This window comes from Neolamprologus brichardi, chromosome 22, assembly GCF_056152115.1.
Source record: "Neolamprologus brichardi isolate AB-2024 chromosome 22, ASM5615211v1, whole genome shotgun sequence".
Lineage (NCBI taxonomy): Eukaryota > Metazoa > Chordata > Actinopteri > Cichliformes > Cichlidae > Neolamprologus > Neolamprologus brichardi.
Window position 1 is genome coordinate 7,919,510 of NC_142124.1, and position 17,031 is coordinate 7,936,540.

Genomic DNA, 17,031 nt, shown 5'->3' on the forward strand with positions numbered 1-17,031 from the left:
GGCTGATTCAGTCTGAACTGTTTTTGCAGTAGTTACACTGCTGGCTGCTGGATTCTGTGGCGTCTCATGGCTCAGTATGATTTTATTTTACCTTTTAGACGTGGCATCAGAGCACTGTGGTCCTATTCTTTTATGAAATCTGTGACAACCCAAGATTTTCCTCACACCCTATTCCTCCACATGTACGCAGATAAATGCTACACAAACATAATTCATTCATTTCAATTATATTATCATGTCACACTAAACCATCTCTGGGGTTTTGAGGGGGAAACTCTAAGCATTTCTCTGGGCAATAATGCTGTTCCAACCACACTTTTCAGCTAAGAAAACTGAGCTCATTAAAACGAGACAGTAGAAGATTGGAAGAATGTGGCCTCGTCTGATTACTTAATCTTAATGTCTGCTGCTACTGGGATGGTATGGACAGAATCTGGCAAGAACAATATGAAAGCATTGATCGATTCTGCCTTGTATCAACAGTTCAGATTGGTGGGGGTCTAACAGTGTGCGAGATCATTTCTTGGCACAGTTGAGCACCGGTTAAATGCCAAAGCCTACCCGAGTACTATTGCTGACCAATTCCATCCCTTTGTGACCCGATTTCAGCCAAGCTTTGGCTGTCAGAGAGATGGCCTCATGGTTTTGGTCAATTCAGTGGCTACAATGTGCCCAAAACCTCCGCCACAGGGCCTAGAAGCAGCCATCCTCTGATGTTAGAATTTTCAGATCATGTCAAACTGGTTCTTGAACATGACGACGAGTTCACTGCACTCAAATAGAACTCACCAGAACCCAATCGAGCACCTTCGGGAGGTGGTGGAACAGGATATTTGCTGACAAATCTGCAGCAACTGTGTGATGCTATCATGCCGACATGAACCAAAATTTATGAAACTATACCATGAAGGATTATGGCTGTTTTGAAAGCTAAAGGGGTCAACACAGTGCTAGCAAGGTGTACCTGATTAAATGTCTGGTGAGAGTATAACTTGTATGTGATAAAAACAGTTTAAATTGTTTCGTTTTAAGAAGTGAGTGCTATATGTCTTTTATAACGTCTCTAATTTTGACCTGAAGATCCAGTAAAAAGAAGTGAAAAATGGACGTTTGACACTTTCACTGTGGATTACCTTGATCCATCTCATCTGTCGCTCGCAGCTTGTAAGATTTCACACAAAAGCGGCCGCAGAAGAGCTGCACCACGTTCTCATCGTTTTTAAAGTTAACCATGTCTGAGACAGGTCGTGAAAAGAGGCAGGTGGTGCAGCGTAGGAGCATCCTGGAGTTCTGCAGAATAAATGTTTTTTTAAAAAGAGATCTTTGGGTTTTTGTGTAGATCATTACAACATTTTGGTCCCACAACTTTGCATTTTCTCTCTCTGATGTATCCGCACCTCTTTGAACCGCTTCAGACAACCACCAGTGCAGAATGTTTTGTTATCATCCTCCAGCTTCAGCGTGAGCGGTTTGCTGCGGCACACAGAGCTGCAGTTCTCACAGATGCCCATGTTGTTCTTGCAGAAATCATCTAAGCATGCGTGGCTGCAAAACCTGATGACGACCTCGTTCAGGGTCAGCTCACATTTGGTCTGAAGTCAGTGAGAAAGGAGCCGTGGACATAAGATTATGGGTTATAAAAAACATTATTTTTTGTTTAGTTATTAATATTAATAAAATGCCAATGAACGGGATAATAAAGACATACAGCTCTTAAAGAAGACACTGTGATGTGCATGTATATGCAATTAAAGGCAACAAATACGTTTTTTTTTTAACCATAATAAAGGGAAAAATAAAAACTCTGAACACCCAGGTATCAAAAGAGAAAAAAAAAGTGCTTACACTGCAGACTTTTTTGCATATGTTGCAGACTGACTTTTGTGTATGGGTGGATGCAGACTTGAAAGAGCTCAAGCAGGCCGGGCTGCAGAAGTCCTTCATAGTCCCTTTAGTGTCCACAGCAGCCATGATGAGGTCCAGAGGCTGCAATATCGCCCTGATCGAAGGGGAGGGGAGGACAAACACTTAACACAGACACTTACATATCCTATAACCATCCTACCTGCTCAGTGACAAAAAGGAGAAATTAATTAAATAATCGTCACCTGCTGGACAAAGCGATTCATTCAGCAGCTTAACAGGTAGATGATTCAATCAGGAGCTGCTCTGAAACACGGTCTAAACTGAGCAATCATCTGGTGGCTGCTTAACTAACAGTGACGTCATGCAGTTTATAACTTAATGTCATTATAATGTCATATTGTTGTATATACTCTTTGGTTATGCTGCCCTCAAGTGGATAAAAGTCTTTCATAGAAATAAATGAAAACAGTCCGTGCCTGTTAGTCATGGAGAACAGAGCACAGTTTCAACAACACTCACTTATGACATTGGTGACAGGTCTTGGTGGCCGGTTTGTTGTAAGAAAACATCTCAAACAGACAGTTTTTGGAGCAGAAGACGTCTGAGAAGCCCTTCTTCTGGTAAGCAGTGTGTCCCTTCATCATGCTCTTTTTGCAGCGGGAGCAGTTCATGTGCACTGCCTGAAATGTAAAAGTGTAAATCACAGAGTTGATTAAACACATTTTTACAGCATTTTATGCACTGATGCGCTACAACACTAAAACCCAAACGTGTAAAACACAGATTGTCATTGCCGTGGTGCGCTAAAGACGATCTCTGACACAGCCCCCAAAAACAGTTCAGCAATAGCATGAGGAAGTGTTCAGCTGGTCTCCACTCACTAGCGAGAACCACCTTCGATCCACAGACCATGCTAGCAATTTCCCAGAGTCAGACACCTGAACACAGAGATCCTGTGACCACGCCCTGATGGGTCTGAGCTGTTCTGACAGCACGAGGGAGATCTACACAACTGTACAGGCTGTGTTAATGTTCCAGCTGATCGACAACACTTCTGCCTAGGGATGGGTATCAAAACCCGGTTCTTGTTGAGAACCGGTTCCCACTGTTTCAATTCCTTGGAATTGTTTGCCATTTTTGCAAACGATTCCCTTATCGATTCCAGTCGCCCCGAATGACGTCACCACGTTGCGGAGCGTCATTTACCTGGCAGGAAACACGGCGCCTAAGCGGCTCAAACACTCAAAAGTTTGGTTATACTTCACGAGAACGGATGACAACGGGGCTACTTGCAAAGAAGATATTTCATTTAAGGGAGGTAACGCTACGAATACGCAAAAAACACGCGATAACCTTAAATGAATGTCGTGTTTTTAATTCCGCTCCGGACTCGTGAATTTCAACCCAGCAGCAGCGGTAACGTTTGCACGTCCTCTCCCGTTAATGCGGCAGGTAAATAATCAACAACAGTGCATATTATGTTAGCGCGATCTGCCTTATTACAAAACCTGCCATTACTGTGCATTTAGGTGACCATGATGAGAGAGACAGACAGAGTCTGGCTCAGATGCTGGCAGTTCTCGCTGCAGTCTACCGGTAGCGTCTCCTTTCAGGTTAGGATAGACGAATGTCACCGAGCAGTGACTAAGTTTGTGGTCAAAGGCTTGAACCCATTTGCCACAGCAGATGCCCCCGATTTTAGGTAAGTGAATGTGTTTAATTGTAGGCAGGGACATTACTGGATATTCTTGTGTAATTGCTACAGAATAATTTATGTTATACTTTGTTATTGCTACAGAAGAATATTTATTTTATTATTTTACATTTACAATTTTTTTTCCTGGGGACCCTGTGACACCCCATTGAAGAGCCGTAGGCTGTGGATCTCTTAAGATCTCACTGTTGGGTTTGTAAGGCCATGTTACTCCTAAATTTCTATCTTGTTCAAAGAGAGGATATAAAACAAAGTTCTAAGCTAATCAACCTTAGTGTTCTCCTTTTTTAAAAAGAATCGATAAAGAATCGAAAATGGAATCGGAATCGGGAAAATCTTATCAATACCCATCCCTACTGCCTCTAATAGAGCTGTTCTCATAATCCAAGTGATCCCTTTAATGGTATCAAAGTTTTACTGAAAAAAGAAATCAATCTGAGAGTGCAGTGAAAGAAAAACCACTGGCATGTTTGTCGGACTTAAGAAGATTTTATGTGTTATGAAAATAAAACTAATGGACATTTAGTCTCTAAAAACTTTAAAAGGCATCCAGAACATTTATGGATTTGATCATTTTCAATTCAGTTCAATTCAATTTTATTTATATAGCACCAAATCACAACAACATTTGCTTCAAGGCACTTTATACTTTAACTTAAATAAACTACAACAATAACGTTTTAATCCTTGTAGTTGATAGATAGATTATGGAAAACACCTTTCTACAGGCCTGATCTGATATTTCATACATTCAGCTCAGATGTTTTCACCGAAAATACATATTTTACAGACAAATTCTACTTCGTTGGAAGAGAAGAAAGTTTTCCTACCTTTTCAGAGCTGGGCTTGTTTGTGACCTCTGTCAGTGGAGTAGGTCTTGCACTCTGTTTCTTGTCATCATGGACGGGTTTATCTTCCACCGGCTGCTTGTTACTCAAAGATGACAACTGGGAAATGTGGATGGGATGCTGCACCTTCCCCTACATTTAAAGAGTAGTTTGTAAAGAATGCAGTGATGCTTACAGACCTCACATTTGTTCAACTTTTTAAAAGTGTCATTTTCAGCAGGTTGTAAAACATAACAAACTGGACTCACGATGTCTAGTTTTGGGATTACTATCTTCACTTCTTTCATCAGAGCCATGGGCACCGATAGGTTGGTCTTCTTTTCTGTGACTAGTAAAACACATTTCCACTTTAGTGGGTCAAACCTCTCCACAGCTCCCAGTTAACAGAACATGAACCCATTTTTTCAGCAGATTTAGTTTACCTTTATTTAAAGTGGGAGCAGAAGCATTACTGTCCATGTCCATCCAGTCATCATCTTCATCATAGTCCTCTTCCACATGGTTCTCTGTGTCGATATCCATTGCCTCTGCGAGCTCTTCATCAGCACTGTGCTCGTCTGGAGACGTATTTTTCTGCTTTCCGTCATCATCCTTGTTGCTTTTCTTGACTTCTGTTGTTGCATCTTCATCCAGTACACTGGGCTTTGTACCTGAGCTGTTTGAGCGACCGTCTGCAGCAATCTCCTCATTTCTATCATCGTCGTCATCTGTGTCTATGTCGATGTCAAAGTTCACATTCATGTCCTCATCATCGTCACTGAAATAAATACTTGGCTCAAGGGCAGTGCTAAAAGATTTCTTCTCCACAGGTTTGCTGATGTCACCCTTCACCGGCACGTCCTCTGCCTTGTCTTCTTTCTCTGTGTTCACGGCTTCATGTTCATTTGGCTCCGGCTGCTCTTTTTCAATCTCCTTCTTCTTTTTCTTTCTTTGGCTTTGTTTTCTTTTGCTTTTTTTACCTGTGGAAAAGACAAAAACAGATCTGTAAGAAGAATATCTGCATTTTTCGTACTTTTTAATTTTTAAACATTTCAGCTCACTTTTTAATAAAGAAACATCCTTTGGAAATAAGCAAATAGCTAATATTGTCCCACCTTACATCAGTTGAGGACTATACAAGGTAAATCATCTGCCATAATAAACACAAATACCACTCAAAAATAACTGCAGGCACGACTATTATATCACACATCAAAGGAAACTTCTGAACCTTCATCATCGTCCTCAGCATCGCTGTTTCTGGGGGTGACAGGCTCCGTGACTGGCTGCAATTCATCTTTAAAGGAAAGAGGAAAAAAGGAACTTGACAGTGGTTCAACATTATTCCAACAAGTGGCGGTAACGCAGCAAGAAAAAATAAACATGCATGGAAACAATCGTGGTTTCTAAACATTCGTAATGGAGTTTTGCAAATGTGTTGAGGGAGGATTTGGGTGAACAGAGATTTGAGTCACATACCTGGAATCGCAATTTCCTCCAGAGTCTTTCCTTCGAATCGTTCGAGAGATCCATTCTCCAGTGCCGACAGAAGCTCTGACATTTTTGCGACATCGGCAGCTGCCTCGGGCGTCTGATAATACTCCCAGTCTGTCTGAATGTCACGGCCCAACAGCTTAGCTAGCTGAGTGAGCTCGTCATTTTTAAGGCTGAGAATCTGGAAAATTCTTACTATGTACTTCCGAAAACACTGAGACCTGAGAGCTTCCTGGTTCTTTGCACCACAGCGATTAACGAACATCCTGATACACGCGTGTCCCTTGTGAAAGTCTGACCCTTTGCCACCAGGATTCCCAAATAAGAAGGGATTGTCCTTACCTACCCCACATGTGTCCCTCTTGTCCACAAGCACTGTTAGCGCAGAAAGCACTTCAGGGCTCAAAGTAAGAGCAAATATTTTTCCATTTGAGTTACTAACACCGATCGTGACTTGGTTCTTGGACAGAATTTGCTCCAACTGGGTCTGTGAACCAGCAGCATCTTCCTGAAGCTCTGCGGAAGCCCTTTCCTTGAATGACTGGAGTGTCACCCTTGAAACGTCCTGAATATTTTTGTTTAAGAAGGACACGAATGCAAGTACCACTTTGAGAAGCGCGTTGTAGACCGGTGTTACTGCATACATCATCAGGCTCTGGACTGCAGAAGCTATTGTCCTGTTCAGGCACTTGTAGAGCAGCATCACATCCTGTGTAAACTGTAAGGTTGGCTGGCAGGGTGTTTTTGGTTGTGATTTTGCATGGGAGGGCCATTCTTTCGTACACAGCTTAATAAATGCCTCAGCTTCCTCTAACACCTCTTCATCACCATCCTTCAAAGCCCTGGCGTATTTAATGTCAGCGATCTTCTTCAGCGAATTTCCAAGCTTCCAAACGAGAGATGGTTTGTCAAACGACTTCGACCCCTCTTTGATGCCCGCAATCTCCTGAACAGCTTCTACAACGGCGTTGAAGTTCTGGGGCTTGACTGCGTCTTCGAAGCTGTTTATCGACTTCTTTCTTAACGTTATCAGGATCCGTGCCATTTGCCTCAGCTTCTGAGTGACGTATCCCTGATTCTGTTTCTTCTCTCTCATGTGGTAGCAACATTGCGCCAATTGTAATATGTAAGAATCTTCGCAAACTACAGAGGAAATATCGTCTTTCTTCATTTTTTTCAACATCTTCTTCACACCTGTTGAGATCTGTTCTGGGTCCGTTAGTCCAGTGGCGGCAACCAAAGTTAAGATTTGACTCTGAACGCCTTCTGGAAGTTTATTGGATGCCATCGAGGGACACTTTTGCATATGATGCCACACCACTTTACGATGATACATGCGTTTACAATATACACAAGTGGCGAGTGTTTTAAGTGTGGACATCTCCGATTTTCTTTCCACTTTCAGTTTTCCTCTGCGAGCCTTCAAGACTCCTTGGTTGTGTTTGAAGTTTCCTTTGTTTCGCAACATATCCAGACGCTTTTTGCGTTCCTTGCTGTTCCTGCGCATTGCGTACACTTCAGCAATTTCAGGTTCTTCCTTTCTATGCGTGAAAAGGTGACGAGAAATTTTAGTTTGAGGTTTCCCACAAACGTAACAGTAATTTCTGTTAGTGAAGGAAGTTTCTTTAGACTTTCCATCAGAGACAGACTCATCGGAGTCCGACATATCGTTCGGCGCTTTGGAAGAACCGGCCTTTAAGTCATCTGCATTTTCTTCAAATTCCTGATCCTGGTCATCGTTTTCGGTAAAACTGTCATCATTGCTTGGTTCATTGTCAATGACGTAATCTTCATCAGAGAAGCATTCTGCAGAACTGAATTCCTCATCTGAGTTTTCCACCTAGAATTAATTAAGAAAAAGGCAAATTTATGCACCCAACACACAAATCTAGCTGCACTCTGATTTTCTTTACAATAAACAAGCCACTTAACACTCGTGCTGATAGTCCAGACTCCCATGTTCTCTCTGTTTGTCTTAGTTTAGTTCAGAGCGAGTTCTCCCTCGTTTTTGGCCGACATATTTAGGCTTAAAATTCTGTTCGGATGGATTTTAAACACTTTTAATAACCTCAACAGGACTTTACACTTGAATCATAGTTATTAAAGAGAGGCATCAAATCACTCCCTGTCTTCACCACCCACAACACTGGATGCATTTATTGCAAACAATGCATTTTGACTCAGAATCAACAGCATTATGACTGCTACTGTGTATTTAGTGCCTTTTTTCATTCACAGATGTCGTTATAAGCAGAAGAGACTGTGCTGCTAGATTACCGATGGACTCTTAGGGAAGTTAAACCCTTTTAACCCTTTTGTAAATACCAGACATCATAAAGTGATGAATCCCGAGTCTGCAGTCACATTTACAGTGCTGGTGTTTAATATAAAACAAATCTTGTTCAACACCTACTCTTTCATTCACTGTCGAAGACGCTGCAGTCTCCATTTCTGAGGTTTGTGGTTCTTTGTTTTGATCCTGTAAATAAAAAGAAGACAGCAAAGTCAAAAAGAAAACTTCCTGTATATATTCTCATATACTGTTATGAACAGAGGTTAGAAATTTACACACAGGAACAAAGAACAAAGAAGTCCATCCAACATCGTACCAAACCAAATAAACCTACTGCTGATCGCCAAGCGTAAGAGGACTGCCCATAGTTGTAAGTTATCTCCTCGCCTGGAGATATTTTCTTCAGAGCAAACAGGCACAGATGTGGTTTCCCCTCATGAGCAATTTTCTTCATTTTGCAGTTGGGGCTTATGTGATCATCATTCACGAGTCGTCCGAGAGTCCCATCCTTTGCAGAAGCATCAATGCTGCAGGGCAAATGCTCACAATGAACCTTCAACCACTGTTAAAATGATGCATTTTATCATAGTGACTGAGACTGATGGTGGTGACGGAGAGTCAGTGTCTGCACATTCAAGCTATCTTTATAAGAAAGTTGAGTAAAGTAATGTTAAAGAAAAGCATGCTTCATGCACATAATGAAGATTTTTTTTAAAAACCTGGATCTGACTTGATATGAACCTTTCTCAGGATACACGAGGGCTTTCTATTAACCATGAGCTTTTAGACATTTTAAAACAAGAACCCTCCTTATATTGCTGAAAACTCACCACCAGCTTGTTCCGTTCCAGGAAAACTGAAACAAGAAATTGTTGAGGGTGTCTACACATTTCTCTGGACGGGTTTCTCCACAGGTTGAGACGTTCCCCCGATATTCAACAACAAAGCTGGATGGCTCAATGGCTTTATTGGTGAACACACCTCTCCCTATAAATATGCAAAAAGAAGAAAAGAAAAAAGTTTGATTCAGTTACTAATTTGTAGTCATAATTCAATTCAATACAATTTTATTTATATAGCGCCAAATCACAACAAAAGTCGCCTCAAGGCGCTTCATAGATACAGAGAAAAACCCAACAATCATATGACCCCCTGTGAGCAAGCACTTTGGCGACAGTAGGAAGGAAAAACTCCCTTTTAACAGGAAGAAACCTCCAGCAGAACCAGGCTATAAGACCAATCCATAGTAACAACTAGACCAATAGTAATCAAATAGCATTTACGAAAAGTGTAGCAATAATGTTTCCTGATGTATTCACTGTTTACGTGATCTATTATAAGATTACCTTTCAGTGTCTCATATCAACAATCAACAGGGGCTGAGACTAAAAGCCAGTTTACAAAAACAACCATAACAGGGCGGTTATAAGGGGTTCATGACCAACCTTTAGTGGAATTAATAAACATTTCCTTCAGGAAGGATTTGTCCTTGCAAGCCTTTATGTGCTGCATGGCATCCTGCTCAGGAGTTAGCTGTCCACCTTGCTGATCCACATCATCTGAAGAGTCCAAAAATATTATTGAAATACAAAAATCATTAACACAACTTTCACATAAACTATTTTTGATGTTTCAAACAAATAACAGCATGCTGCAGTTTCTCTCACCTTTTTTAGTTTATTCACCATTCATGTTGTGGAACGAAGCAAACTATGTGCATGCCCTGGATACAGAGGGTGAGTACGTCCTCACCTTTGGTCATGTTTTAAAATTTTGTTTGGGTAGATCTTAAAGGATTTTAATGAGCTCACTGAGAGTGATGAATATTGTAGTCAGTCATTATTGAATGTAAGTAGATTGAAAACATAAACAATACTGTCTAGTTCTTTTTTAAAAATCCTTCATAACGTCATTAACCTTTTAAGGTTGTTTTTCTCTGTGTAAGTACTGTTCATGACAGCTAACCCAATATAGTGGAAAACTTAAAAGTTGTAGCTTAAAAATACAAATATCCTCTGATTATAGCCTTGTAGGGGCAACTTAGGCCTGCAGGCCCCGAGAGAACGGGAAACAGTTTAGAAAAACAATATTTTGATTTTCTAGTTGCATTAATAAACACATCTGGACAAAATTTAAAGTGGTATTAAAAGGGTTACTGGAATATGGCATCCCTTCATTTTGTCCTCATGAACATTTGTGTGAAACCTGATCATGTTTAGCCAATGAATTCTTTGACCCTCCCATCCAAAATCTTCAGCTTATTTTTGAGTCCTTAGAGTGTTGAAGTTGAAGATTTCGAGATTCATTGTGTTCACAAGAATAGTACAGACATTTGAAGAGTCCAAAAGAATAATCACTCCAGGTTAATAGGTGAAGAAAGGCTCATCTTTGCAACATACCGCTCTGCTGAGGTAGAAAATCTGACTCTTCACGGTCCACCACAGAGCTGCCCTGCTCCATATCTGGCTCCAATTCATCTTGAATGATCAAAACAGACTGCATTTATTCACAACTCCTTAAAAGACAATCTGATGGCCACTGGCAGGCTAATGTGTGTTTATGTCTGCATAATACTGGACACAAACCTTCAATCTCAATCTCATCCAGAGAGGTTCCTTTGAATCTTTCAAGAGAGCCTTTTTCCATTGCCAGAAGCAGTTTAGCAATTTTTGCGAGTTCAACAGCCGCTTCGGGCAGCCGATAATAATCCCTGTCCATCCGGATGTCATGACCCAGCAGTTTAGCAAGGTGAGGTAGCTCGTCATTCTCCAAGTTAAGAATCTGAAAAATTCTTGCAATGTGCTTGTGAAAATGCACGGACGTGAGGTGCTCTGGGTTCTTTGCAGAGCACATTCTTGTGTAGACCCGAACGCAGTGGCCTCCGTGGTAGAGGCTTGTAGATGAACCGTCTGGCTTTGCAAATAAGAAAGGATTGTCTTCGTGTACGCCGCACGCTGGTCTCTTGCTCATAAGCAGCGTTAATGCGCTGACGAGCTGAGACGTCAACAAAACAGCAACGTTCTGCCCAGTCTTTCCTGCAATATTAATCCTGATAAAGTGCTTGGACAACACCTGGGTAGTCTCGTCACGCTCCTGGAATGACTTAAGGGTAATTTTTGAAACCTCAGGTGCACATTTGTTTAAGACTGACACCTGTGCAAGTATGACTCTGCAAAGTGCATTATACATCTGAGGGGTTTCATACTTCTTCATGCACTCAATGGCAGAAGCAGAAGTCTTTTCCAGGTGCGTGTAGAACGCCTGTATGTCACGCGTGAACGGTATCGTAGAGGGGCTGTGTACTTTGTGTTCACTTGATGAAGGTGCATCTTTGTGAGGGCCAGTTTCCTTCCACTCCTTCGCACACAGCATCATGAATGTGTTAGCATCTTTCACGACCCGCTTACTGCTGTCGCTCTGTGCGACAACAAATTCTCCCAGTTTTTTCAGAGACTTTACAAAAAACAAGGCATGGCTCGGTTTGCTGTACTTCTGCTTTTTTTCATCAAAACCAGAGAGGTTTCTGACAGCAGCAGCAACTTTGTAGAAGCTTCTGGGTTTAAGTGCTGCTTCAAAACTCACTATTCCCTTATCATGGAGCTCTATTAAGAGCCTTCCTATTTTTCTCAGCTTCTGTCTGACGCGCTCTTGGTTTGTCGGATCATTTCCACTGTTCTCAATAAGACTCTGGGCCATCTTCATGAAAAGGTAGTCGTGTTGAATTAAAAATACAATTTCATCTTGTTTCATCGCTGAAAGTATCTCCCAAACTTCAGACGGAAACTTTTCAGAGAACTCCGACTCGGTGACGTCCCCCAAGATGCTCGTCTCACCATGTGTTGCAGCATTTATTGTTTGCTTAGCACACTTTGCTACATGCCTATATAGGTCTTTGCTATGAAGCATTACTTTACAATAAATGCAGTGCACAAAATTTTCAGCAGTCATTACATAGCGGGATGATCGTCTTCCCACTTTTAGCGGTCCTGTGTTACTCCTCAGAACCTCTTGATTATGTTTGTAGTTTCCTCTTTTTCGTAATTTGGCCAGCAGACCTTTCCGGTCTGCTGAGTTTTTGGGTACAGCAAAGATTTCAGCGATTTCAGGGTCTTCATCAATGTGGCTTGAAAGATGCCGAGCAATTTTGTGATAACCTTTCCCGCAAACATAACAGTAATTTTTCTTTGTGAAAGATGTTCCTCCGCCTTTTAGTCCAGCCTTACTGGATCTGTCTCCTTTGTATCCGTCTTCTTTGTACGTCTTGTCTTTGTCCGAGTCATGATCATCAGAACTCGAAGTGTCATCCTCCTGAATTGATGACACTCTCCTGAAGTTTTTCGTCATTTCTTGAGAATCTGACTCAGAATGTGGCGAACTGTCCCTGGATGACCTTCCAAGATCAGCAGAGTGGTCACTGTCATGACTTGGACCTGGTAGTTCGCTGTCATCATCCGAGTCTTTAAACTGAAAATACAAATTAAGAGCATGTTGACAGACTACATTTGGTTTACTAACAGATACTTTATATGTTTTTATATGCATTTAAAAATCATGCAGTACTGTTTTGCAACTTTGTCATCAAATAATCAGAGGAACTGTTTGAGGCATGAATATTTCGTTGTTAAAATTAGATGTTAAACATCACTAGTACAAAAGAAGCAAACACATAGCTTCGAGGTACTGTGCAAAACCAGAGAGACAGACCACTACTAGGTCTGTGCGATATGAACAAAATCTCATATCCCGATATTAAGACATCTATCGTCCCGATAACGATGTAAATCACAAAAATGTAACATTTTCTGTAAATTCTGTGAATCTCGGGCAGCTCGTCTTGCGTGAAGTGTTTCCAGCTGCGCGTCCTTTACCTGGAGTCGAGTGTTTTAACTGATGCATGAAACTATACATTTTTAGACATAAGTTGTAAAGGCCGCCGTTTTCTTTGTGAGTATTTATTACACGGCGTGCTGCGGGGAAAAGCCTGTTCTAACTTTTGAGTCTAAGGTTTATTTTTTAACACCTGGCCGCTCTTTTTTACTTCTCATCCGTAAATAATCTGCATCTTTCACATGATTCTGTTTATTTTGAAACGTCTCAACAGGATCTTGAACTTTATTGTGAAAGGTTTATGTGGAACATAAACAAGCGGACACGCGATGCTGTTACCGTCGTTGTTGCTAACAACAACGCATAAAAACAGGTGCTTGTCCGTCCGTAGTGTGGTTATATTAAATATAAGAGAAAGAGAAAACTTTAAGAAATTAATATAGCCACTACAGTGACCATCAAAACAATGAAAAAATATTACCTTAAACAGTTTATTTTGCGACACCACGAAACAACGCTAGCATAAAATTAAACGATAGTCGTTTTCAAATAGTCATCCGATATATATTGTTATATCGAACAACCCTAACCACTACACATCTTCCAGACAAACAACCTCCAGCAAATGTAGAATTAAGAAATATACCTAAAAAGCATGGACTATAAAATCTTGCACAGGTAAAACATGCAAACTCCGAACACAACGGTCCCCGAGAGACCATAAGGTTCGAACCAGGAACCTTCTGTACTTCTGTATTCCAAAACAAAATTGTTGCTTGTTTACGTACTCTTCTTTTCTTGGGTGTTGATGAAATTTGATACATTTTTTTGTCTGAAGTACTTGGTCCATCACATGACTCCTGTAAATGTGAAATAAGACAAAAAAACTGAATATAAACATTAATATTTGGAAATGATTACATACCAAACTGTAAATTTAGACATATTTGTGTACTGGTTTATTTGAGTTTTTACTGTTACAAAGCAAATTTTTTTATTTGTCTTAAAAAGAATTCAAAAACTTTGCACATCTGCTACATCCCAGAAAACAAAGCACACCAGGCTAAAGAAAGGCATCAATCTCAGACTGGTAGAAGGATCCAAACCAAGGTCGGATCACAATCTCATCATAAAAGAGCCACTCTGGGGTTCTCATTCTGACCACATTTGGACTACTCGTTGGTACTAGCCAGACTGAGAACGCCTCCTCCAAACACTGTTAGTTCTAGATTTTTCTAAGTGTAACGCTATTTTACACTTATAGATGTCCGTTTCTTCTGAATGAGCACAGAGAACTGTTCTGGTGTGTTCAGAGGGAGTGAGTGGAATATATAAAAATCAAAAGAAAGGCTTCTTTAATAATATAAACATACCTTGGGACGCCACGAGTAGGAGCTGCCGTAGTTGTAAGTTATCTCTTTGCCTTGAGGTATTTCTTCCAGTGCAAAGAGGCACAAGTGTGGCTTCCCCTCATAAACGATCTTCTTCATTTCACAGTTTGGACTTATGTGATCATCATTCACAAGCCTTCCAAGGGTCTTGTCCTCTTTGGAAGCATCAACGCTACACATACAAAAGTGACCCCTTAATAAAAGGAAGCTGTACATAAACAGTCCAAAACACTTTAAAAATGCAAAACAAACCTTACCACCACTGTTCTCCATTCCATGTGAACTCATATAAGAAACCATTCAAAGTATCACCGCTTCTCTTCTTAGGCCTCCCGTCTTTGCGAAGAAAGATCTTCCCACGATACTCGACAACAAAGGCAGATGCTTTAATGGTTTTGTTTGTAAAGACACCCTTTCCTAAAAATTTTATTAAGAACATAAAAATTAGGTTCAACAATTTCACTATAAACTGTTTACACTGGAACAGCCATGACTTTGGCAATAAATATAGCACTCTGTGCATTCAAATAAGACATCATCCTTTTAAATACATCCAGCAAAAGTAGAATTAAGTCTTTTCAGACCAACTGTGGCTGTGATTATTGACAAGTCCACAACTTCCCAGACATATTTTATAAAGGAATATTTGCATTTTTACCTCATCATATACAATAATAAATTGTGTTTAAGTATGTCTAATTTTACTTCTGAAGACCAGAAATACACTGCTTGGAAGTCTAAGCCCCCCTACAGTTTAATGGGACCACCATATTCATTTACTGGAGCTACCAAGGTTGCATAATTTTCCTTTAATTTTAGTCTTATATATACACCACATACCTTTAAAGGAGTCTATGAACCTTTCTTCCAGGAAGGGTTTGTCTCTGCAAGCCACAATGTGCACCAGGGCATCTTGCTCTGGATTCACTCGCTTGTGTCGGTTTTCCATGACAGCTGGAAAAATCTGCTGAGCACAACAATTATGGCAATGTAAATATTGCAGCAGAAAGTTTATTTATATTCAAGGTTTGAGGCTCGAGGTGTGTTTTCAGTGTGCGAATGCACGCCAAAACACATCTGGGGTGCTTAAAAATAATGTTATGCCCCACCCACTAATAAAGGAAGTCCAGGCCTGCTCTTACTGATAATTGACTAACATAGGAGGGTTGTCAACTAGTCAGTTCACCTTGACATTCCAGGCTATAAAAGCTGGCCTAGATCAATTGCTTAGTCTCTCTCTCCTCAAGTACACTTGGCATAAATCCAGGTTGCATAAGTATCGTAGATTGTATACTTTCAATACACTCATCCCTTTTATGTACTTGCATACAATATGTTCAACACATGCTGCCAACCTTATTCAGATCAACTGTAACTTTTTAGTTGCAATAAATGTGCGTGTGTTTGGTAGAAAAAAAATCAAGAAGCTCATATTTCTAACATTTGTTCACGCAAATGTAAATAGTCCGCAAAATTGGGAAAATAAGTTCAACTATCTCGTTTTATTTATAAAGTAAAAACTGATACTGATACTACTTTGAACTAATGAATGTACTAAGTACTAAATGTAATTACTTATAATAATAAGTATTTCACTTGATTTGCAGTGAAGCAGGATGAACAAACTGGCCCTAGAGTAGATTTTCCACAGACCTCAAACTTGTACTAAAGTACTTGAGCGGCTCTGCATGTAGAAGTTTGTTCACCTTTCCTCTGTAACTTCTTGGATAAATTTGTCTGTTCTGCTCAGTTGTACCAGGCACTATACAACTGAGCAGAAAACCCATGCATCTGGACAGCTGCAGCTGTATCTGGCTAATGTTTACATTCAGTTAGTTGTACACATACATGCTTTGCTAGCATCCTTGCATTAACTAGCAGGTGAGAAACAAACCAGCAGTGGTTTCTGAGCTGTTTACCCATTGTTTTAGACCTAGCTAAATGTATTTCAAGAACTACTTCGGTTTCACACCAAACAACAGTTACCTCCGCTTTAGTGTCCACAAGAAAAAACAAGAAGAGCTCCAAGTGTAGCTAGCATAGAAGTAGCCATCTTTCTTGTATGGGTAATGAGAGACCACGTGACGATAAAGGGGCACGATCTGGGAGGAGCGGCGGTTTATCTGACCAATCACTGGCGGTAACGTCACCGATTGTCTGCAGCGGCAGCGAATCCGCGGTCGCGATCGTCTCAGCCACCAGGAGCAGCGGAGAACCGTGAAAGTGGAATGAGCAGTTTATGAGGACATGGCGGGGACAAGTACCGTCGGCGTTAAGCGTCCTCGTAATCCGAGTAAAACAAACCAACTGGAAATCACATTCATCACATTTGTATCTACTTTTGAGCCGCTTTAACGAGTGAATCGATACATTTTCACCTTATTTCAGAGAGCTCTCCTTCCAAGTCTCTCTGCTAGGAGACCATTTATGCATTACTTCTTTTTAGTTTAGTTCACTGGAAGTGACATGGATGAAAAACGAAAACAGCGTGGAGACTCAAGTTAGAGAGGCGAGGCTGTTTGGACATGCGCAGAGAGTTAACTGGATGACGAATGCTGAACGTCAAGGAAAAAAAAAAAAAACAGGAAGACCACAGAGGAGATTCAATGATGTAGTGAA

General features: G+C 40.7%; 1 protein-coding gene across 1 annotated transcript in view; it reads right to left on the bottom strand.

The window, feature by feature from the left end:
• Positions 1–16,462, bottom strand: part of LOC102798149 (uncharacterized) — a 39,671-nt gene extending 23,209 nt beyond the window's left edge. The window contains exons 1-20 of the mRNA XM_087835488.1: positions 16,399–16,462; positions 15,253–15,376; positions 14,670–14,829; positions 14,395–14,584; positions 13,810–13,881; positions 10,780–12,658; positions 10,594–10,671; positions 9,640–9,753; positions 9,025–9,181; positions 8,529–8,721; positions 8,315–8,380; positions 5,887–7,741; positions 5,639–5,704; positions 4,851–5,387; positions 4,677–4,756; positions 4,411–4,560; positions 2,386–2,546; positions 1,846–1,999; positions 1,398–1,592; positions 1,134–1,290 (exon numbers count right to left, since the gene is read on the bottom strand). Coding sequence (XP_087691614.1) covers positions 1,134–1,290; positions 1,398–1,592; positions 1,846–1,999; positions 2,386–2,546; positions 4,411–4,560; positions 4,677–4,756; positions 4,851–5,387; positions 5,639–5,704; positions 5,887–7,741; positions 8,315–8,380; positions 8,529–8,721; positions 9,025–9,181; positions 9,640–9,753; positions 10,594–10,671; positions 10,780–12,658; positions 13,810–13,881; positions 14,395–14,584; positions 14,670–14,829; positions 15,253–15,361 — 6,373 coding nt within the window. The 5' untranslated portion in view covers positions 15,362–15,376; positions 16,399–16,462. The remainder of the gene's footprint in view (positions 1–1,133; positions 1,291–1,397; positions 1,593–1,845; positions 2,000–2,385; positions 2,547–4,410; positions 4,561–4,676; positions 4,757–4,850; positions 5,388–5,638; positions 5,705–5,886; positions 7,742–8,314; positions 8,381–8,528; positions 8,722–9,024; positions 9,182–9,639; positions 9,754–10,593; positions 10,672–10,779; positions 12,659–13,809; positions 13,882–14,394; positions 14,585–14,669; positions 14,830–15,252; positions 15,377–16,398) is intronic.
• Positions 16,463–17,031: the final 569 nt, after the last annotated feature.